Raw genomic sequence first — 24,642 nt, forward strand, 5'->3', positions numbered from 1 at the left:
AAAAGTTTGTTCAGGGGTTTTAAAGTACACCTATGGCTTTCTAAAGAGTGGAAAAATAAAATTTCCACACCCCATCCCAACCTTCTCCATTATGTGTACACAACTTTGTCATACCCCTTGGAATATCCTTATAGTCAGGTGTGGAGGATACACAGATGTGAAATAGCCAAGAGCAGATAAATTTCTCATTGTAGAGCAGGGACTTGTCAGCAGATTTTTTCAGGCCCTCCTGACTAATACTTTCTGTGCTTAAAGGAGAAGAAGTGAGAAAATTAGGGGACAGAATTTCAGATTATTGTCTGGCAAAAAATATAACTGTTATGCCTTGAAGAGGGGTGAGGAAGCATTTTTATGTTTTATTTAAAGAGTCAAGCCATAGTAATTTACAACTCTTGACTATAGTCAGCTCTCGAAAGCTTGCTTTCCCCTTCTGTTTTCCTGGGACTCCCTGTTTCTGCTATTAAGATTAGCCCCTATCTAAACATCATTCACTGTGGCTGTTGATCTTTTTTCAGTCAAGAAGAATGTATTTTGGTCATCAGTGATATTGCCTTTGCCCATCAAGCAGTTATTGGTAGTTAGAGAGTAAACACCTCAATTCGTCACTCCCAAATTCTAGACTCTCAGACTTGTCACTTCACCTCCATGCCACATCTCTTCTCCACTTGATCTTTTACCCTAAGATAACATAAGCTTTGCCCACCCACCAGTATTAACCACAGGAATGCTTTCCATCAGGAATTATATGTCGTATTATTGATTTGGTAGGCAAGTTCAGCTACGTCTAACTTGTGGTGTAGATAAATATCATTGAGTAAATCATTAAAGATGGGGTTATGAAACAACAATCATTCTTAAACTGTAGCTTTTAAAGGGTTTATGAATATTATCTTATCCTTTTACCACACCCTTAACAATTAGGCATGGAACTGAAGATAGGAAGACAGTGGTCAAGGTCATGCACACCGTTTCTCACCAAGGAGATAAACTGAAAACTAGTTCAAGTATTGGAAATCCAGTTTTTTCTTTTCCTTTATGAGAAGTGGGAGTACTTCCTCCCATTACCAATCCCTAGGATCTCACTGTGCTTTAGTGGCGGTTTTCAGGTATTTCTGACTAACGAATAATTCACTTGACTATTACAGAGAGTCCTCTTAGTGAGCAGAAGCAGCATGAACTAGCATGAGCTCAAGTCATTTCAACATCTGTTATGAATTACTGTTCTTATAAAGACCTTATTTAGATGTGAAGGACATCATATGATACAGACTATAATCTGCACCGAACTAAAACAGTGCTTCCTGGACCTTAGGCCAAGTTGAGGAAATGGTTTGCAGGACAGAAAATCGCCTCTTTCTGGTTTCCCTACTAGCTGCCCAACAATATTCTAAGTTAATGCAAATGCTATATTTAGGGTCTGTTACAAATCTAAGGTCTTGGAAAAATTGAATAACTAGAAGCAAAAGTAAAGACAAGCTGTTTAAAAGAGGAAAAACTGGCTAACACCTATTTTTTAATATAAAAAATAGTAATAGAATTAAATATCAAGAAGTCAAGATTTATTTTTTAAATATTCAAATGATAAAGTGAAATTCATCTAAACTTAGGTGCTATTGGCTGGGTGCGGTGGCTCACACGCGTAATCCTAGCACTTTGGGAAGCCGAGGCTGGTGGATCACCAGGTCAGAAGCTCAAGACCAGCCTGGCCAACATGATGAAACCCCATCGCTACATCGCTAGTAAAAATGCAAAAATTAGCTGGATGTGGTGGCACATGCCTAATCCCAGCTTCTTAGGGGGCTGAGGCCCGAGAATTACTTGAACCCGGGAGGCAGTAGTTGCCGTGAGCCGAGAATGCACCACTGTACTCCAGCCTGGGCGACAGAGGGAGACTCTATCTCAAAATAAAATAATAAATACTTACGTGCTATTGAGAAAAATTCTAGGGAAAAAAGTAGGAAGCTGGATAACTTTGAGGCACAGCCAAAACTGATTTTATTGCTATATTGTAAAGTTAGCTGTTATGACAGGGCTTTTTAATGACACCTGGACAAAGGTTACTATTAATGTGAAGGCCCCTCAGATCGAAGGGAAGCTATTAGTGGGTTCATCATGCCTATGTGTCTAGTTGCCTACCTACATCTCAGATTCAGAATCATGTAAATCTCCTAATACATATAGTACAGAGCTCTTCAGAAACATACACACCCTAACAACCACCAGCCACTACCTTTGTTACCTTTATTCCTTTCTGAGTAAATGGTGCTGCCCAGGATGAAAACTCAGGAAGCATCCTAGATCTAGATGTCCCTTTTTCCTCTCCTCTTTTTTGCTAGGAGAAAACAGGAAAACATGAAACATGAAACATGATCCCTACCTGCGCTCAAGTGGCTTACATCTGCTTGGGAAGCTAAGACAAAAACAAGACAAAGTCAATACAAGATAAAAATTATAGGATAAATATTCAAGACCCTGGCTAGGCACAGTGGCCCACACCTAGCACTTTGGAAGGCCGAGGTGGGTGGATCACCTGAGGTCAGGAGTTCAAGACCAGCCTGACCAACTTGGCGAAACCCTGTCTCTACTAAAAATACAAAAATTAGCCAGATGTGGTCGTGGGCGCCTGTAATCCCAGCTACTTCAGAGACTGAGCCAGGAGAGTTGCTTGAACCCGGGAGGTGGAGGTTGCAGTGAGCCAAGATCATGCCATTGCACTCCAGCCTAGGCAACAAGAGCAAAACTCCTTGTGTGTGTATATGTATATACCCACACACACAAGGCCCCAGATAATTGAGTTTTACCGAGCACAGTGGCTTAGGATTTTCAGGAAATAATGCAATCAAACCAGGTGGGGTGGTTTTGAGCTGGCCAGTGACAGGCTGACAAGAATACCCTGATACCTGCTCTTATACATTGTCCCTGATCCTTTTTATGAGGAAAACATACAAATGGTCTTTTTTGTTGATGCCATTTTCTCTGGAGGTTGCCATTTGCAGTTCTGTGGAAAGAAAAGTTTATTCTTTTCATTGTCCTGAGCTTCCACAAACTACTGCTCTAAGTGTCTCTTAAGGTTGCTGTAGCCTGTGTCAGTCTCTCTGATGCTGCTGTTTTTTAGTATCCATATGCTGTATTACATTGTTCCAGGTTAGAGTTCAGTGGATCCTGAACATGTTTCTTTAGCATGCCTTAGTGGTGGCATTGAAGGCGCCACTGCCTCTTGCCGTAAGATTGTGGAGTACATTCCTACCTACCTGTGGCTGTCTAATGGGGACTAGCTTGAGCCATATGGCCACAGTTGTTGCTTCAGGGCTGGCTGCACGGCCCTTTGGAAGAGCTTCCATTAGTTAAAGGTAATGAAGATATTGGGGTGCTATTAAGTTATTGAAACATAGGACAGCAGCAGATTAGAGTCTCACAATCATAAAGGAAGTTAGATAATACCTGTGGACTAAATTATTACTCATTTATTCTGTGTGAGCATCACTTTAGAGGAAAGTGCTTCTTCAGCTTTCTTCATAGCACTCTGTCTTCTTACTGCATGCATACCTCAATGTCATTCATCCCCAGGCATCTCGTTAATTCCAAGTACTAAAGCTTGCTTCCAGAACCCAGCTATAGGCATGAAGCAGTACCTAGAAAATTTTTGCAAAGAGTTAGGTAATGATTGTGCATTAGGAAGAACTGCATTCTTGCATTAGGAAGAACTGTTTTTCTCTTCAGTATTTTACAATTAGATGCCATATTTCTTTACCCTCTTCACAGACCTTTGTCAACCTTTTTTTGTGTATTGCTAAAATGCACTTGGAGTATGTTCTTTGATGCATTGAAAAGGCATCCCACTTATTTATAGTCACCTACCTTGGAAACTTCAGGAACATATCCAAGAACCAGGAACTAAGGAATAAAGGCTTCTGAGCAGCAGAAGTTGTGGTTAGAAAATTCATGTACTTACCCCTAAAACTGTTCCTCAAGCTTTCATTCAGAGCCTATTTATTTTTACTTAAAGTACCATTCTGGCACTTGGGATATGGCTTCTCAGCTAGTGAGTAAAATTCTTTCCTTAAGTTAGAAGTAGGACTGCTAAGATCAGCCACTGTTTGGAAGCCAATAAGAAAGAAGATTTAATACAATACAGGCCACCACTGTGGCTTTTTAGGAAGTCAGACTTAATTGAGTCGCCCCCCAAACTATTAATCTAATTCAATTTAGTATAATAAAAATAATAGCCAAACTTCAGTAATAGTCCATATGGTAATGATAACAAGTATCAGGAAGAATAAATTATGTTCCAAGATGATATAATTTTTAAAGACTTCCGTCAGAAAAAATTTGAATCTTTAAATATTTGCTTTAAAATGTTTGGTACTTGAAGGTTAAACTTTATCCAGAAAATGTGCTCCTTTTAGGTTATAAGAAAGCATTAATGCATGTTCTTGATCTCCAAGTTTGTTTGTTTGTTTGTTTTTTGATGTGGGGTCTCACTCTGTCACTCAGGCTGTAGTGCAGTGGCATGATCATAGCTCCCTGCAGCCTCGACCCCCTTGGCTCAAACGATCCTCCTACCTTAAGTCTCCCAGGTAGCTGGGACTGCAGGCTCATGTTAGCAAGCCCAGCTAGCCCAGTGGTTTTTACTGAAGCACTTTTAATTTGATTCACTGACAGTAATAGTAGCTGATATTTGTATAAACTTTGTAGGTTTTTCCTTGGAGAATTTCCAAGTGGTAGATGGGGCAGGTACTCTACTAAGACCCGAAGTGGTTAAGTGTTTTGGACAAGGTCACATAACTAGTAAGCAGCAGGACTACCTACTGGTTCTCCACCTCCTCACTCGTACTGTAGCCTGTAACACATACTGTGCTGTTGCTTTCATCTGATAGACATAGCGACAAAGGTCCTCCTAAAGGGGTCCAGGGGTCCTTCAGCAGGGGCCTCCTCCTGCCTGCTCCATGAACAGAAAAGTCTACAGCTGTATGAGGAGTCTGTTGAGCTCCCTTGTACATCTCATTGAGTCAGAGAGTTGGAAATGTCCTAACAGTCAACTCATCCAAGGGTGTCAGTGATGTCTTGCCTGTTCCAAAGGAAGAAGATAGTATTTGCCATTCTTGCAAAGCAGGAGGAGCTTATTCCATATGTTGCCTTTTTGAAACTTTTACTAAGTCTGCTTTACAAATAGAAAAGTACTCAGTAGGTTTTTTCTAGCTGCTTTTGTCTTTTCTTTCCTTTGGTACATTTTGTCCCCATCGCCAGCATGTACTTCAGAGTTCACCGTACTTGTGTACCTTTTGTAATACTTCTATAATAATGTTTTTTCCTAGTGTATTCATAATTCAGTTATCATTGGAAAGTTTGAGGTAGGCATTTTCTAAGACATTTCTAGTCTTTCAAATCCATGGTCTAATGTAGGCCCTTTCAGAAACCCATGGCACTACTGACTAAAACTGCTTTCTTGCTAGTTGTGCAAACAAAAACACAGTGTAACCTTTTCTCTGGTAAAGCAGTTTAGGTTAAGCAACAGATTTGACTAATTTCTTGGTTTTGTATTTAGACATGTTCAGCAACCTTTTCACCACTTGATCTTAAAGATCTCCCTAAGTCCTGAACAGAAACTGAAATTGTCTGAGCACCTGCCCTTTTGTGCTTTGTGCTTTGTGTTTTATGTATGTTGTCTAATATCTCACGACAATCCTTTGAGATACTGACATTCAGTCCCAACTTACAGATGAGGAAACCAAGGTTCAGAGAGATGAAGTAACTTGCCTAAGATCCTGTAGATAGTAAATGTCAGAGCCATAGGTGGAATCTCGGATCTCCATATTCCACAGCCTGTGCTCTTTTCCTCTGTGACCCCATTGCTCAGAAGCCAGTGGAGGGTGGGAAGGTAGGAGGTGACGTGGGTTGTCTAGGGTCAGCCTTCCTGTAAAGGTGTCTCATGACTGAGACAGAAAAAGACTGAAGAAAAGAATTAGCCAGAAGATATTATCAAACATCTGTCTACACATTTAAGCCGCCTCTGTGCATTGCCATATTTCATGGCAAGTCACATAATAATCTCCTGAGGAATTATAATCCATACAGAGAGAGAGGAAATTTGAGAAATTATATAAAACTCCAGGAAATTGGAGCATACCTACTGCATGGGTTCAGTACAACCCAGACATCCAGAAGCACAAAGCAGCTAGTGAAAGGCCTGGCTGTCTAAGCAGGTATTGCCTGTGGCATGTCTTGAGTCTAGCATCACCCTTTCACACAGTCCCCACTGTCTGCACTAAGCTCTAAAGATTTGTCCTGGGTGACTTACTTAAATGGTGGAAAGGGGTTTTTAACATGGAATGATTTCTTGTGGATGATTGTAAAAGGTGTATTGAAGGTCTTAGAGAATGGAGCAAGTGGGCCTTGAGTAAAGATACAATACTACTTGCAGTGACAGGCCTGTACAGTTTAGTGTGGCTTCATAGCTATCTCCTCACTTAAGAGACTGTGAATTGGGACTTTACTCAAGTAAAGTACAGTTTACTGTACAGTTTAGTGTGGCTTCATAGCTATCTCCTCACTTAAGAGACTGTGAATTGGGACTTGCTTGTCATCTCACCTTTTAAAGTATGTGAAGTTATTGATTTCTATTCCTTTATGCTCCTAGGAAAGGGTAGAAGGATTCCCGCATTAGCATGACCAATTGGTCATGCCGAGAAACTATGTTAAAACTGTAAGTTCTCGGCTGAGTGCGGTGGCTCATGCCTGTAATCCTAGCACTTTGGGAGGTCGAGGCGGGCAGATTGCCTGAGCTCAGGAGTTCGAGACCAGTCTGGGCCACATGGTGAAACCCTGTCTCTACTAAAATACAAAAAATTAGCCGGGTGTGGCGGCGTGTGCCCGTAGTCCCAGCTACTTGGGAGGCTGAGGTAGGAGAATTGCTTGAACCTGGGAGGCAGAGGTTGCAGTGCGCTAAGATCGCACTACTGCCTTCCAGCCTGGGCCACAGAGCAAGACTCTGTCTCCATAAAAAATAAAAAAAATAAAAACTAAAAAAAACTGTAAGTTCTGTAAGTACTTCTTTTTTTTTTTTTTTTTTTTTTTTTTTTTTTTTTTGAGACGGAGTCTCGCTCTGTCACCCAGGCTGGAGTGCTGTGGCCGGATCTCAGCTCACTGCAAGCTCCGCCTCCCGGGTTCACGCCATTCTCCTGCCTCAGCCTCCCGAGTAGCTGGGACTACAGGCGCCCGCCACCTCACCCGGCTAGTTTTTTGTATTTTTTAGTAGAGACAGGGTTTCACCGTGTTAGCCAGGATGGTCTCCATCTCCTGACCTCGTGATCCGCCCGTCTCGGCCTCCCAAAGTGCTGGGATTACAGGCTTGAGCCACCGCGCCCGGCCTCTGTAAGTACTTCTAACCCAAGATTTGTACTGTAGTGCACCTCAATTCTTGTCAGTGTTGTGAACTTATAAACCAATGATTATTTAACAGGAATACCCAGACCTAAAATAAAGTAAAGTATATGTTGACCAACTAGAGTTAATAGTGTGGTCAAAATTTTAGTTTTTTGAAAAAAAAATGTATTTGCGGCATTTCTTCTCTTTAAAATAAAAATGATTTTTGAGGGATTACTTTTTAAACTATGAAGATTACTTTTAAAGTACTTTTAAAGCATGAAAATTTGAGACTATAACAGGCTGACCCTTTAAAATAAAAAAAATATATGATGATTATTTAAAGTATGTCAAAATTTTAGTTTTTTGAAAAAGACTTGAAAGTTTTGTATTTGCGGCTCTTTTAAAAATGATTTTAAGCCAAGCAAAAATTAATTAAGGATTACTTTTAAAGTACTTTTAAAGCATGAAAATTTGAGACTATAACAGGCTGACCTTATGATTAGGTAAATAATTCATATTTATTGAATCAAAAGTATATGAACAGACTTAGAAGCAGTTTTGGCCAAAGTACCCACTCTTTTTATAATACAGATAGCCAAGCAAGGTGGCTCACACCTGTAATCCCAGCACTTTGGGAGGCTGAGGCAGGAGGATCTCTGTAGGTCAAGAGTTCAAGATCAGCCTGGCCAACATAGCGAGATCTTGTATCTACAAAAAATTAAATAAATAAATAATGAAATGAATAACATTGGGTGAATTTTATAATGTAAAAATGGTTCTTTGGTAAATGACCATACTAATTCCTTCTTTCTCTTTCTCTGTCTAGGGAGAACTCAACAGAGGCAAAAGCAGTAGATTCTAACAATCAGTCGAAGTCCCCACTGGAGAAGTTTATGGTCAAACTGTGTACTCATCATCAAAAGCAATTCATTCGTGTTCTGAACGACCTGTACACTGAATCTCAACCAGGCACTGAGAACCTGCAGCCTTCTGATTCTGGAGCAATGGATGTATCCACTTGCAATGCTGGCTGTGCCCAGCTCAGCACCAAACATAAAGAAAAAGATGCTCTGTGTCTTGATATGAAGTCTTCTGCTTCTGTAGATTTGTTCGTAGACTCGTCAGACTCTCACAGCCCTTTACACTTGACGGAACAGACCCCGAAGGAGCCTCCTCCTGAGATAAACCCTGTAGATGGAAGAGAGAATGCCTTGACTGTTGTCCAGAAAGATTCCTCTGAACTTCCAACCACTAAACCGAATTCTATTAATAGCAGTTCAGTGGGTAGTTTCACTCCGGGATACCTCACTGCATCTAATTCTTCCTCAGTGAACTTCCACCACATCCCTAAAAACTTGGAGGGGCAAACCACTGGACAGGAGCAAGACACAAATGTGAACATATGTGAGGATGGTAAAGACCATATGCAGAGTTCAGCTTTAGTAGAAAGTCTAATTACCGTAAAAATGGCAGCTGAGAATAGTGAGGAGGGCAATACCTGTATTATTCCTCAAAGAAATTCGTTCAGGGCTTTATCAGAAGAGGCTTGGGACTCAGGGTTTATGGGGAACTCATCTAGAACTGCTGACAAAGAGAATACTTTACAGTGTCCAAAAACACCTATGCGCCAGGACTTAGAGGCAAATGAACAAGATGCAAGGCCAAAGCAAGAGAACCATCTTCACTCGCTGGGAAGAAATAAGGTGGGTTACCATTTACATCCCAGTGATAAGGGCCAATTTGATCATTCCAAAGATGGTTGGTTAGGCCCTGGCCCTATGCCAACTGTACACAAAGCAGCAAATGGACACTCAAGAACCAAGATGATATCAACCTCTATTAAGACAGCTCGGAAAAGTAAAAGGGCATCAGGGCTGAGGATAAATGATTATGATAACCAGTGTGATGTTGTTTATATCAGTCAACCAATAACAGAATGCCACTTTGAGAATCAAAAATCAATATTATCTTCTCGGAAAACAGCCAGAAAGAGTACTCGGGGATACTTTTTCAATGGTGACTGTTGTGAACTGCCAACTGTTCGTACACTGGCCAGAAATTTACACTCCCAGGAAAAAGCAAGCTGCTCAGCATTGGCATCAGAGGCAGTTTTCACTCCTAAGCAGACCCTTACAATTTCAGCCCCTAGACATACAGTAGATGTGCAGCTTCCCAGAGAAGACAACCCTGAAGAACCTAGCAAGGAAATAACCTCTCACGAGGAAGGAGGTGGAGACGTTTCACCTGGAAAAGAACCTCAAGAGCCTGAGGTTTGCCCCACAAAGATGAAGCCGAGTCTGAGCAGCTCCCCCAGGTCAGAGGAAACGACAGCCTCCAGCCTGGGGTGGCCTCTCCCCGCTCACCTTCCTGAAGAGGACCTGCCAGAAGGTGGCCCCACAGTCTCAGCTCCCACAGCAAGTGGGATGTCTTCTGAACACGACCAACCACCACTTGCACTGTTGGATACGGAGGAGATGAGTGTACCCCAGGACTGTCACCCGCTTCCCTCCACTGAAAGCTTTTCTGGGGGAGGCAGTGAAGATGTCATTTCTAGGCCTCATTCTCCTCCTGAAACAGTCAGTAGAGAAGAAAGTCCTCAGTGCTCAGAAAATCAGAGTTCCCCAGTGGACTTGGAGCCCCCCATGAGTCTGGGAAAGGCTGAGGACGACCAAAGCATCAGTGCCGAGGTTGAGTCTGGAGACACCCAGGAGCTAGATGTCAACCCACTCTTGAAGGAAAGCAGGACTTTTACTGATGAAAACCCCAGTGGAACTGAGGAAAGTGAGGTAGCAGGTGGTACAGGAAAATTAGAGGGAGAGGATGATGATGTAAAATGCCTGTCAGAAAAAGACACGTGTGATCCAAGCATTGACTCACTCGAAGAGAATTTAGACAAGAAGAAAAAAGGTAAAAAATTTCCTGAGGCCTCTGATAGGTGCCTAAGAAGTCAACTTTTGGATTCTTCCTCTGCTGACAGATGCCTAAGAAATCAAAGTTCAAATTCTTCCTCAGCTTGTCTTGAAATCAAAGTTCCTAAAAATCCTAGTGCAAAACGTTCAAAAAAAGAAGGGCACCCTGGTGGGACAACACCTGAGGGCCTTCCACCTGACAGTTTCCACACGGAAGCTCTGGAGGACACAGAAAAGCCAAGTGTCAGTGAACACTCCCCTGAGAAAGATGCCGAGCAGGAGGGCGAAGGAGGGGGGATCATCACCAGGCAGACTTTGAAAAACATGCTGGTCAAAGAAGTCAAGGAGTTAGGAGGAGAGATTTTCCCCAGCAGAGACCCCATAACCACAGCTGGACAGCCACTGCCTGGAGAGAGATTGGAAATCTATGTTCAGTCTAAAATGGATGAGAAGAATGCTCATATCCCCTCAGAAAGTATTCCTTGTAAGAGGGACCCAGAACAGGCAAAAGAAGAGCCAGGGCATATTCCCACACAGCATGTGGAGAAGGCTGTAAATGAGGTAGACAACGAAAACACCCAGCAGAAAGATGATGACAGTGATGCCCCATGTAGCTCTCTTGGGTTGTCAAGTAGTGGAAGTGGTGATGCTGCTAGGCCACCAAAATCGGTGCCAAGGCCTAAAAGATTGACCTCTTCAACCTACAACCTAAGACACACTCATTCTCTGGGCTCCTTGGATGCTTCAAAAGTGACTTCAGAGAAGGAAGCTGCACAAGTAAGCCCCACAATGCCAAAGGAAAATGGAGCTTCAGAGAGTGGAGACCCCCTAGATGAGGATGATGTTGACACCGTGGTAGATGAACAGCCAAAGTTTATGGAATGGTGTGCTGAGGAGGAGAACCAAGAGCTCATTGCCAACTTCAATGCCCAGTACATGAAAGTTCAGAAGGGCTGGATCCAGTTGGAGAAAGAAGGACAGCCAACACCAAGAGCAAGGAACAAATCAGATAAACTGAAAGAGATTTGGAAAAGCAAGAAAAGGTCACGGAAATGTAGGGGTTCATTGGAGGGTCAGAAGTTTTCTCCTGTTCAGATGCTTTTTATGACAAACTTTAAATTATCTAATGTTTGTAAATGGTTCTTAGAGACAACTGAAACCCGGTCTCTAGTCATTGTGAAGAAGCTCAATACTCGCCTTCCAGGAGACGTTCCCCCTGTCAAGCATCCTCTTCAGAAATACTCTCCTTCCAGCCTATATCCCAGTTCACTACAGGCTGAGCGCTTGAAAAAGCACTTGAAGAAATTTCCTGGAGCTACCCCTGCTAGGAATAATTGGAAAACGCAGAAGCTCTGGGCTAAATTTCGAGAGAATCCTGATCAAGTGGAGCCAGAGGATGGCAATGATGTCAGCCCCAGCCCTAATTCTGAAGACAGCATAGAGGAAGTCAAGGAAGATAAAAACAGCCATCCTCCAGCAAACCTGCCCACTCCAGCCAGTACCCGGATTCTTAGAAAATATTCCAATATTCGAGGAAAGCTCAGAGCCCAGCAACGTTTGATCAAGAATGAGAAAATGGAATGCCCAGATGGTCTGGCTGTGGAAAGTAAGCCAAGTCGTAAGAGCGTATGCATCAACCCTCTGATGTCCCCCAAGCTTGCCCTGCAAGTGGATGTAGATGGGTTTCCTGTTAAGCCCAAGAGTACTGAAGGAATGAAGGGACGGAAAGGGAAGCAGGTGTCTGAAATCTTGCCTAAAGCAGAAGTTCAGAGTAAACGCAAGAGAACAGAAGGCAGCAGCCCTCCAGATGGTAAGAACAAGGGGCCTGCGGTGAAAGCCAGCAAAGAAAAGCATGCCGATGGAGTCACCAAAACCCCTGCTGCCAAGAGGCCAGCTGCAAGGGACAGAAGCAGCCAACCCCCCAAAAAAACATCTTTGAAAGAGAACAAAGTGAAGATCCCTAAAAAGTCCGCTGGGAAGAGCTGCCCTCCCTCCAGGAAAGAAAAAGAGAATACAAACAAAAGGCCTTCCCAGTCTATTGCCTCGGAAACACTGACGAAACCTGCAAAACAGAAGGGGGCCAGTGAATCCTCTTCAAGGCCTCAGAAAGCCACGAATAGGAAGCAGAGTAGTGGAAAGACTCGGGCCAGACCCTCAACGAAAACCCCAGAGAGCAGTGCAGCTCAGAGAAAGCGAAAGCTGAAGGCAAAGCTGGACTCTTCGCATGGCAAACGGAGGCGGCTGGATGCAAAGTGATTGGAAAGATGGTAGCCAAGAGTAAAACTGTTCTATAGAAGTAACCTTTTATTTTGCATTAACTAAATCTGCTTTTATAAGCTTATCAAGCCTTTCAAATTTACAGTTAATGGAGAACACCGTAATTTGAGATGTCCGAAAATGCATCTCACATGGAGAAGGGAACTTGCAGAGTCCTTCTCTGAGGTTAAGGGAAGTTATATATTATATTCTGGTTGTTCCTTGGGTTTTAAACTTGGAACCAAGCAGTTTTCGTTTTTAAAAGTACAGTGCCTTATTTATCCTTTTTGTTTTTAAATTTACAAAAGCTAAAAAGCTGATCTATGTGATTAAAGGCTTGTATTTTATACTTGATGCACAAGCACTTGTACTGTAGCCGAGAAGACCACCATCATGCACATAAAAGGAGCTTTTCAGCAGCCACCCTGCAGCATCTGCCCACAAACAGATGCCCCTCTTTGCAAACCCCAGCAGTGAACTTCCCTCTCTGTCTTGTTTGTTTGTTTAGATGATGTTTGAAAGCTAAACCAAATCATTTTTATGGTATGCAGAGGATTTATAATTATAAAAGATTACTATTTCTGTTACCCCCTTTTTAAAAAGATCATGTTCATTGTTGGTCCCTCCTCTCACCTTTGATGTTTTGTCATTTGAGAGCATGTATTCTAAATTTTGTGCCCATGGGACAAGAGATATGTCACAAGTGTTAATTTTGTTTATAACCTCTAAAACATCATTTGCATCCCCAAACTGTATTGCTAATTCTCACCATCTTCTTCATTTCTGGTCTTGCTAGCACTCCTGCAAGGCTTCCATCCTACTTTGGGAGGGAAAAGTCTAGGATTTTTTTTTTTCCCATCTTGTAGCTGTAATTTGATGATTAGGATGAAAATGACTCTTCTTATTTTCTTTCTTACCGAGAGTACTTCCATATTCAAAGAAAGCCAAACTTCTTATTTCCAGTAATAGAAAGGTTTAAGAATGTGTATGTCCGTGTGTGTTTGGGTGCATTTGCATGTGGTTATCAGCCACACATGTCTCCCAATCCCAATTTTACAGTAAAATTCTTTCTTCCCCATGTAATGTGCTTGGGTGTCCCTGAGTTGAGTAATTAGCAAAGGACAGGTGGTTTAAAAGTAGCCCAGTGTCTCTGTGAGCAGCCCCAGTACCACTTTGGTACCAGACTCAGATCTAAAACAGCATAGAATTATGTAAAGGTTAGAGCAGCCTTGCAGTTAAAGGAAGCAACTCCAACATCTGTGGGGAGCCCACACACCCCCTACACCCAGAGCTGATGTTTAGCTGTATGCTCCAATGTGAATGTACTTGTTGGAGTAGATATTCATTCTGATTGATTAACACCATCCTAGTAGTTAAATGCTTGTAGTATCCCTCCTGCCATGTCATGTCAGGCTCTGTTCCGTGTCTCAGAAGTGAGAACCACCATGTTTTAATGACTTTGTTTGCCTTTCCCAGGTGAAGCCTGAGATTGGCGCATTGGCTTCAACCTAGTGCCTATGACTTTGCTCCATGATTACAACGCAGCATGTACTTGACTTTTCCATTGGGCCACTCTGCAAAAAAAGGCTTGGTTGTTGAAGCCTCATCCAGCTTCCTTAACCTGTTCTGTCACCAAAATCGGCTTGTGTGGACAGCTGCTGCCCTGTCCTTTTTATTTAAAAATTTTCCATTTAGATTGTTTCAGATCTCTTTAGATAAGCCCAGATGGACTTTTTCCTGAAAATCATGATAATACAGGCCTTCTACCCATTCTGGTAAAGGTTTGCTGTATATCATGGAAACTTCTGATGATTGGATAAAACTGGAGAAAAGTATTTGATTGGTGAGAAATTTAGAATTGTGTTGAATTTCATAGCTAGAGAAGCTTACTATCTTATGAAGCCCTGACTGTTTTTCATATCTTCTCTGTCTGATGAGTCTTTTTTTTTTTTTTCTGGTATCTTTGACTTGGGCCATTCAAGAGCTGCCTATATTAATGAAACTGCTGAGTGTGTATGTTGGCAACTCTTTCTCAGCATTAAGTTGCACAGAGGCATTAATGTGTTTTGAATAGGTTCATTTAATCTTAAATGGTTTTAAGGTTTTAAAAATATCTTTTCATATAGTTGTCACTGGATATTGTTTTTGTGGTGACTTAAACAGCTGATGTTTGCCAATGTCAGGCATGCTGATTCCTGTACAGAGGAGGTGCCCCCTTGGCTGCATACAGACTACCTTGTAAGGTGCTTGGATTAGGTTAGGGAGAGGTGTAAGGTAGTGAGTGGGTGGAACTTTTCCAGTTCCAAGTTTGTAATTCATTCCATTCGTTTTCTAAGTTCTTTTTCATTTTTAAAAACTCACTTACAGATAATAGCCTTCTTTCCCATTCTAGGCTGTGTGTGAGAAAAGGTGTTAATGTGTATGTATGTATTTTATATACCTAACAATGCAATGGATCATCTTTAAAATCAACTTATACTTTATAATAAGGACATTTAAATAGACCGAGAGTCTACATAATTATGACACTTAAAAGTTTAGAATGTTTATATTTGTTGAATCTCACTTTTGCTGATTCAGTTAATTTTGTTAATAGAAGAAAGAAAACAGCAAAACCTGAGGGCCAATCCTGAAAGGCCCTTTGATAGCTACAGCAGGTACTGGCAAAGCAGCTTCCCAGACACCTCCAGTCTCAGGCGTGGGATTGACTCAAGTCTGTTATTGTTTTCTGTTATTGCAGAAACCTTCTTCCCAGAGCCATCTTCAAGAATGGCTTACCACCAAATGCAAAAGCAGTCCATCTCACATTCCGATTCCAAATCAGAAAGGAAATTCTGCTCCTGGGTGTACACTTGGTGAAATGACAGTCCCAGTCTTGGGGCTGAAGTTGATGACCAAAGGACACTGGTATTCTCTGAGTTTCTGGAGAAGCTGGAAGATGCCTGGGAAGCAATCCCTGAAGCTGCCGTAGCTCCCCTAGAGGAGGCCCCTCTTTAGAATACCCATCTTCTATCCCATGAGACTCCTGCTATAGATGGACACACAGGAGACCACTCCCTCACTTGGGGTTCTGAGCCTCACCCCAGCACTTCCTCAGACAGGTAACAATCTTGCAGCACATCAGGAAGGTTGCGAACCTTTGTTCTGCTCCTGAGGCTTCCTTCATAGGAATGCTATTAATGTCTGTAAGTCACCAGTCGCTAGCCCCTTGGATTCCTTGTTAAAGACTTCTATGCAGCCTTATCTAAAACAATAATCTTAGGCTGTGAGTCTCCTGCTGTATTGTTCCTAAAATTGTATGGGTAGAAGAGGCGCCCTTAGTCATCCCTTTACATACGTGGTGCTTTCTAATGGGATCTTCTATGTATCACATACTATGCAGGTGAATTTCTCACTGTTAAGATAGGTCATCAGTAGAAGGCATCACTTTAAGATAGTTACTTTGAATTGAGGTTTGACCTCTTTTCCTGCTTTGTAATGGGTTCGGTGGTGAGGATGGGAGCTGTCATTCACATTTATGGGCAGCATTCCTGTTGATTAGTGGACCTAAGAGTCAAATAGGAAAATATAGCTTGCTGTGTGATACAAGCTGGAGATGCTGTAGTGTTACTATCGGCAGGTTCTATGCGAGCTGCCTTTCAGATTCCAGATGATCTGTCAAGGGTCTGCAAACTGGTCTGGTCACTTGTTTGTGTAAATAAAATGTGTTTGGAATATAGCCACACCTATTTTCTTATGTACTGCCTGCGGCTGCTTTCACACTGCAAGAGCAGAGTTGAGTAGCTGCAGCAGAGACCCGTGTGGCCCTTACAGCCTAAGATACTATCCGGACCTTCAGAAAACATCACTGACCCTGCTTGAGAAAGTCATCCTTTTCAGGAACAAATATTCTTGATTTTCCTTCTCTCTTCTGCCCTTTTCTCTCTGTTCCTCTTTACTTCCTGTTTTCCTTGTCTCAATTTTGTTTTCTTTTACTCCTCTATAGTTATCTTGCTACAAAGAAGACATGTTATATCGATATGCACTACTGTCCCCTTAAACTTGAGCAACCGTAGCATTCCATCTTTCTTTAAAAAAACCCATCACAGTAGCCAAAATAAGGCCACCTTACCCTATGGAGCCAGAACCCATTAGCAAATAGGGATTCAGAGTTCTAAAATTATGTGGCCGGGGCCTCTCATTTCACTCACACAGAACTGACTCTGGCTTTATTTCTTCTTTATTAAAGTAAACCAAGATTTTGTTTCTGGTAAAATTAGTTGAGACTACTTTAGTTGGACTTTTAGTCCTCTGAATGTCACATTTAGATGTGGAAAACGTTTTTTCACAGAGTAGAAACAAAGTCTGATCACAAACCCAAGCATTGTTTATTCTTATATATTTTGTTCAGCTTTTAGGAAAATAAAAATGTGTTGGCACTGATACCTTCTCAGTCACGTGCTTTCAAAATAATTTTATTAAAGGTAAGCCAACAAATAAAACATAGAGGCTTTTGAAGTGCTTTAATAATGATTTTAAAAATTGGAGTTATAACCAGAGTATGACTGAAAAACTATTAAAGTCTTCCTCCTTCTCCAAAAACTCAAGGATAAGGGGATATATCTTTTTTTTTTTTTTTAAATAGAGACGAGGTTACACTGTGTTGCCCAGGCTGATCTCAAACTCCTGGCCTCTAGCAGTGCTCCCACCTCAGCCTCCCAAAGGATTACAAGTGTGAGCCACCGCACCAACACAAGTATAAGTTTCTTTGCTGTTTTTTTTTTTTTAATGTGATTCAATGTCTTGTCAGTGAAAAATTTTTGTCAGTGGCCCCAAATCACTGATTGTTTTAGTTGTTTTGAAACAGACAATTATCATTTTGAATTCTTAGTATTACTTTGATGTCTTACTATGACTTGATATCCACTGAAATACTGGAATTTTTTTTAAGTATAAAATCAATCTGTGTAAGGCAGTCTTCATATCCTAGCAGTAAGTGCTCTTCCCCATGCTTGCTCTCAAATCCTTTTCAGGGGAAAAATAAAAAGATTATTGTATTTAAAATGAGCAGAATTGTGGAAGGGCCTTCCCCCCCCGCCCCCAGACAGGGTCTCAGTCTGTCGCCCCAGGTTGGAGTGCAATGGGCATATGGTCTTATCTATTAGGGTATATAGTTTAAAAGTGTAGTTTTTTAAAAGTATAGTCATCTTCATTTTTATGACGCCCACTGCAGCCTTCATCTCCCAGGCTCAAAGAGATTTTCACACCTCAGCCTCCTGAGTAGCTGGGACTACAGGTGCATGCCACCACACCCAACTAATTTTTTTTTTCCAGTTTTAGCAGAGATGAGGTCTCGCTGTGTTGCCCAGACTGGGAAGTCTTTTGAGGCAGCCTTCAATATAATTCATCCTTTGAAACCTCAGAACAGAGTCCTGTATTCTACAATGGATGGATTGGAAGACTTGAAGACCCAGCCTCTTTCCTTTATAGATAATCAGACTCGGGCAGAAACTCAGAGCTCTCAGGGCTTTGCTGTGCTGTGCCGTGTCATGCCGTCCTGAAGCCCGGGGAACCACCCTGAGCACTTTGTGGAGTGTGTCCTTGCTCAGGCTTTTGCCTTGGGATTGAACCGAGGCTGGTCAGTTCCTTCCACTTACCTCCTCTCTGTCTGATCTTCCTTTTCCCAGAGCCTCAGTGCTTGATGCTCAGTGCTCAGGAGATGTCCTTTGCTCCGTTGTTCAGAGGGGCAGTTGTGTGGTTATGCTGCCGGGTGAGCACAGACACACATCCTTTCTCCCCTAGCTGGGGCCATCCCACACGGGGTGCTCAGTATGCATGCCTCACGAAAGCATAGACTGTCCATTTAAAAAAAATCAGGTACTCACGGTATTACAGTATGCCAGGGGTTGGACAAATGGATTTTTTACCCTTTTTTAAAGGGTTATGTAAAAAAAAAAAAAGCAACTATATGTGGCCCACATAGCCTAAAATATTTACTTCCTGACTCTTGTATAAAAGCTCTACTGATCCTTGCAATAGTCATTAAAGATCAAATTGTGTAGACAGGCAGAACTTTTTTTTTTTTTCATATAGTCCAACATTTTTTCATACAGTCCAGCAATTCTTTTAGATTTTAGAGTAGCTTGCCTGTGCATCTCAGTACACAGCTGCTGTTACAGATTATTCCTGAATAATGCTTTTGCATTAAGAAAAATTATCTCCCTTTGCCAGTTGTCTACTTGTTAATGAATTGTGGGCATGTGATCATATCTATTAGGGTATATAGTTTAAAAATGCAGTCTTTAAAAGTACAGTCTTCATTTTTATGAATCAGAGTGAACTTGACTGTGGTAGACATTCCATTAACAGCAGTTCAGCACAAACAAGTTACTCATGAACTTAAAGCCAAGAACAGTGCCTCTCCCTGAAAGTATGCGATGTGTTGGTTTTACCCCTAGAACGCTTCATTTCTCTTTTGTATCATATACTTGAAGGTTTCTCACTCTTCAAGCTCTGGTCGTGATATACGAACATAAATGCCTGGGGTTTGCCTGTTTGACTTTCGAGTGCAGACCACACATTCTCTTAAAACCACCAGCATGTCTGTGGCATCTTGTCAAGACACCGGCAGCTTTAGACAGAACAAGTTCAGGGCTCTCCAGTCCAACCTGAGCCACCTGCTGGTTCTGAGGAGCCATCCTTGGCACCTTGCCCTTCCTCCTCCTGCCTCTGCTTATGCCGCCAGCTCCCTTCCAGGAGGCATATTCTCTGGGACAGTCCCCCACTTGCCCAGTGCAGCCCTGAACACAAATTCGTCACATTAGAAGCATTTTTATCTCAAAACTCTGTTTTTCCTCTAGTATTTAGTTGTTGGGTTTAAATGCTATTCAATTTATCAACTTTTTTTTACCCCAGTTTTCTATGATCTGCACCTCATAGTTGTCTTGTAGCTAAAGCTGCAGTATTTGGGAGCTAATTTTTGGGAAAGAGACTATACAAACAAGATTTGCATAATTTTGTATATTTATACCACAGGTAGGGATTATTTTTAGAGCCACTATAGCTTAAGGTTATTGATTTCACTAGTGTGGTTTCTGCATTCTAAATAGTTCTCGGAGACTGTGTTAGTAACTGGTTTCAAATACATATATATAGTATTTATACACACCACTGTGGAATTTATTTCACTGTGTAAATAGTGATATTTTCCTGTTCAAATGCTTCTATAGAAAGTATTTATTTTAACAAGAAAATTAACTGTCAAAAGGGCTTTCCAAAAAGTGTTCTTTCTAGCCACCCATCCTCCCCTGCTACCATGCTCAACCATTGAGTCCCCAAACAACAGTGAAAGCAGAAAGGTGTGGCCTTGAAACCCTCACTGTATTTAGGCAGATGCAACAGAAGCGCATCTCCCCACTGTCACCCCATCCCACAACAAAGTGGGACTCCCATTGTGGGTATGGCTGTGCCAGCATGGCATCGGGCATGCCCCACGCAGTCTACTTCTTGCATGCACAGTTGGTACATTCAGCTGTACACTTAACAGCCTGTACAGGAAAATGAGCCTTAGTTGTAGCCCCAAGGAAACCCAAACCCATGCCTGTGAGATATGGAGAAACCACTGGTTGCCTAGAGAAAGCATTAAGGTGTATTTCTAGTTCCTCTCTCATGTTGGTGAAAGACACTGTTCACACTCTCATTAATCATGGGAGATAAGCATGTTATCTTCTGCACCTTGACTATGCTTGTGAGCACCTGGCTCTTCTCTTCCTCCTCCTCCCCTGCCTGTCTCAGTGTGCATCTGTGCAGATGTGGGCCAGCCCCCCTGTAACCAGTGGTTACAGAATGATACCATCTGTTCTAAGATGTGGTCAGCTTTACTTCTCAGGAGTCCTGTCCTACAATTCAGAGCACCCCTGGATGGGATGGAACCAGTGCTTTATGATCATGTTCCTCTTCCCTGTGCCCTGTCCTTGGGCACCTCCATGTAAGTCATGATCCTCATTGTGCAGGGCTGGCTGGACTGAGAATTGCAACTCCAGGACAGCAGGGAGCTTTGGGACTAGGCACGCAGGGGTTTTGTCATCCATTTGAACCATAATTTGCATATTTCTTACGACCTCCCTTTGTCTTTTCTAAACGAATGAGGCAGACACTTGAACAGTAATGCTGGAGAATGTTTTTTTTTTAAGAGACTTTGTAAGCAAATCTGATTTTAAGATGAAATGTGAATGAGAAACTAGGTGCCAGGGAATTTAGCACTGAACTAGACAGTCAGAACTTTTTTAACTTTGCAGGAAGAAATAAATTTTGCTCTCGTCTAAATGTTCACAAGAAGTAATGTTGTAAATAGTTTTCTAAAAATATTTATTACCTGTGCTGTATACAAATTCATGTTTTGAGTGATGTTGGTTTGCATCGTAGTATTATAGAATATATTTTGAGCAGTGGACTTCCTTTCATAACACAGTTCACACATGGAGAAAGAACAAAAACCAGCAGGTTGAGAGCTGTTTGGGGCGTTTGATCTGTAATGTTACATCAAATCTAAGCTTTAACTGCCCCCTCTTCTCATCTGGTTATATTATATTATATATATATATACACACACACAGGTGTATGATAAACTGGTCAGTGGTCAGTACCCAGATCTGCAGAGCAGATTTCCAGGTGTTCTTTCTGATGTGTTGCCCATAAGCAATAAGATCCTAGGTAATAACATTTATTCCGGGGCCCACATTGGCCCTTGTCTCAGAGGATAGGGTGGGGGTAGAACAGCTCTTGCTAAGACCTCTTGCCTTTGCCAGAGAGGTTGCTGTACTTGAATTTTTGCTTCTGTTTGTCTGCACGCTCCTTCATGTCATAAAACTCTAGCAATGGATGAGAAATCTGCCAGCACCAGACACATCAAAACTGGGTGTGTAGATTGAAAAATTTGCAATTTTTCATGAATTTGTAGGGTTTCCAGAATCTAGTTGAGGCAAAGCTCATTTGGCTATAGAGTAAATGTAAGACTTCTTACAATAGAAATTTAAGTGGCCAGTTCAATGTCCTTTGGCTATATTTGACCTACCGTTAAAAGCTAGCCCATTTCATATAAGCATCTTCTGTGCCTGGGCTTGAAATGTCTAAAGCTGCCTTCGTGTCTGGGATTACACCATGTAGGTCAGTATAAAGAGGGCAGTCACTCCTCCATTTTTCCCAGCGTGTCCAGTTCAGCAGATTTCTAAAGCTGTTAAGCAGCCTCTCTTTTTGACCGTCCTAAACTTTGTGAAAATAAATACCCCACACCCAGATAACCATTAATAGAAGTAATGTAGTTTTTTAGGCTTTTGGAATATGTCTTCTCTTTTGTATTTATGATGGTGTTTGGAATTTTTCACTAGTGTTTTTTTAGATTGAAGTGGGTGCATTAGGATAAAACTTTCCTTTGCTGATCCTGAAGGCAAGCAAGAGGAAAGAAATTGACCTGTATTGTATCATTGGGGAGGTGACTACTTCTTGTGGTGGTAGGGGGTGGGGGGAATGGGGCATTGTAGGTTATGTGGGGGTACAATAGAATTCTGGCCTGAGGCTCCCCAAGTCTTATTACCTTGTATGAAAAATCCCCTTATTAGCCTCATTTAATCTCAATAGAAGCCTGCTGTTTACCCTCAGGGAACAAGTAGTTTTCAAAATTGAGCTCCTCCAAGGTCATTGGCCAATACTGTGTGCAAGCATTGGTCATCTTTGTAAACTCATGGCATTATTTCCTCGTATGCATTATAATACTAAGAAATTCATCCCCAACCTGTATGAAAAGCACAGCCCAGGGCCCTAATTGAGGCTAGCGTGAATGCCTTTGAGGGGCCAGGGGGCCATAGGAGGCCCATGCAATTTAACTGAAGCTCAGGTGCCACGTTGGATTTTTATTCTTATTAGGCCGCAACCCTTCTGAATGAGTTTAGGACAGGGGCTGCTGATCCGGCTGTGGATTCAGGGAGCTCTAAAATGAATCTCTACCGTTCCTTTAAAGGTCTTTCTGGTTCCTCCCAGTGTTGTCATTGCCGAGGTCGATCTCGTAGTTGTTCAGTTGTGCTCTTTTTGCTGTCTTGTGAGTCTTAGCCAGTGATCCAGCTGCCCAAGGACAGGGCCTCCAGAGGGCCTAGCACCGTCCTGGTACCAAGCGTGTGCTCCCGGCCTGTGTGACAGTGTCTTTCCAGAGCAGTGAAATGAGAAATTCTGCAAGTGGCAACCCAGAAGATCAGTGTGTATCTCTTGGGCCTGGATTTCTACTATGTTAGTGAGTGTAGGAATATACTGTGTCTTTAATGGATGAAAATTCAATGTATGCTGTGAATTTGTTGGTTTGAAACATTGAAATTTTTCATTAGACAATGTTTACATACCTCACCTGAAGAACCTTTGAGAGTGTATATATAAAATTTAAAAATATATTAAGTTGCTTTAAAACAATATGTATAGCTATAAAAGTTGGAGTTATTTTAACTTTGAATATGTACCAAGTCTCTTAAATATTGAAATCTTGTAGACTTCTTGTGCTTCTGTGTTTTGCTTTCCTATCAGGCCATGTAGGAAACTGTGTTCTTGTTATTGGTAGAGGGGCCCTCACTGAAATCCAAGCTTGGAAGGATTTCCTGTGTTGTTTCAGATTCTCTTGTTTGGTTTTGAGGGATGGGGTGTGGAGCCAGAGGATGTGTGGGAGGGGTTTCTCTAACATTGACATCTATTCCATGAGCTTTTCCAAGGCGCTTATTTTATGGCAGCGTATTAAACTTCTTTGATATTCAAGTGTGTCTGTGTAGTCACTGAAGAGGGCATAGAATTCCTTGGAGCCGGTCATTCAACTTGCAGCCTAAGGCAAAATTGATAAGTTGCCAGAAGGAACCACAAAGCAATACTTCCACCAAGTGTCAGGGCTTAGAGAAGCCTTGTTTGCTAATGTCAGTAATACATCATTTTGTGAGTTCTGCCTAACTTCAGGGAAAAGAAAAGACAGTGGAGGAATCCTTGAGATTCCCATGGCAGGGCTGGAAAGGTGCCAGCATTTCATCCTGAGGGACAGGGAGCAATGAAGGGCAAGCTCCTGACCTCAGGCTAGCCACTGGGAAGTGTGCAGGCCACAGGCCAGGGCTGCCCAGCTCTCAACGCCTTTGTTGGAGTGTGGCAGAAAAAGTCCTTCCATTTGCTAGCCTCATGAGGTTTTTCATTGTATTCTTTCAACTCTGCTTGAAGTGGGTCAACGTAAGGACCCACAAGAAGCTCATCTGACTGTGCCATCACTGTGCAGAACCACCCCCAGCAAAAATAACCCCACAGCTGACTGCCAGGCCACCCCTCTGAGTCTGAATTTGGAAGACTACCTCATTCCAGATTGGTTGTTTTAATTGTTAAGATAGACCTCTTTTCCTCCAGTAGTCATCCTGTAGTGGAATAACGAAAATACCCAAGAGGTGCAGACTGGCTGCCTTGGGGTGAGGGGACATCTCAAAAATTAACTCTGAGGGCTTTGGGTTTAGGGATGATAGAGGTGTCATCACCAATCTCAGAAAAACTTGGCAGCCCTAGTAATCAGGATGTTGCCTGTTGGAAGTCTGGGCACTGCTTTTTGGCCTCCATCCTCCCAACCAAGCCCGGCTGTGCCCATTCCCTTGGCTGGGGATTTCCTTTTAGCAGTGAAATTTGCCACTGATTTTTCTTTAACTCAGAAATAGCAAACTGGTGGCCTACAGATGTGTTTTCTTTAGCCTTGTGTTTAAAAAAATACTTTGAGCTTTTCTTTACATAAAGATTGAGAGTTCTGACTTCTCTTTTAAAAAAAAATGAAAAAGATGAAGATTTGACTCTAACTCATGGTAAGAGTCAGCTGGCATGAGACTGGAAAAACGTGCCTTTCAGGGCTGTCAGTTCCCATTTGATCACTGTTTCTTCATGGCAGGGGAATGGGTCTGTGTGCGTGCTGCCTTATCAGATGTGGCGACACAAACGACAGGCCAGTTGACTGACAGGTAACCAACCGACTGGCCTTGCGAGACAGGAGCGTCCAACCCCATTGGAACCCATTTTCTCTCCTGCACACTGTTCATTACATTTCCTCCAAAATCCCTAAATTTTTTGAAGGCACGGAAGTTAT

General features: G+C 42.1%; 2 protein-coding genes across 10 annotated transcripts in view; both read left to right on the top strand.

Moving 5' to 3' along the window:
- LCOR (ligand dependent nuclear receptor corepressor) overlaps positions 1-23,300 on the top strand; it is a 164,332-nt gene extending 141,032 nt beyond the window's left edge. For all 9 annotated transcript variants that reach the window (XM_050802833.1, XM_050802835.1, XM_050802839.1 and 6 more), the window contains one exon: positions 8,192-23,300. In XM_050802833.1, the coding sequence (XP_050658790.1) occupies positions 8,192-12,530 (4,339 nt within the window). In that variant the 3' untranslated portion in view covers positions 12,531-23,300. The remainder of the gene's footprint in view (positions 1-8,191) is intronic.
- The window catches only part of PGAM1 (phosphoglycerate mutase 1), a 1,080,404-nt gene that overhangs the window by 601,445 nt on the left and 454,317 nt on the right, over positions 1-24,642 (top strand). The gene's annotated exons all lie outside the window — the stretch shown is intronic.

Source organism: Macaca thibetana, chromosome 9 (assembly GCF_024542745.1).
Source record: "Macaca thibetana thibetana isolate TM-01 chromosome 9, ASM2454274v1, whole genome shotgun sequence".
NCBI classification, from domain to species: Eukaryota; Metazoa; Chordata; class Mammalia; order Primates; family Cercopithecidae; genus Macaca; species Macaca thibetana.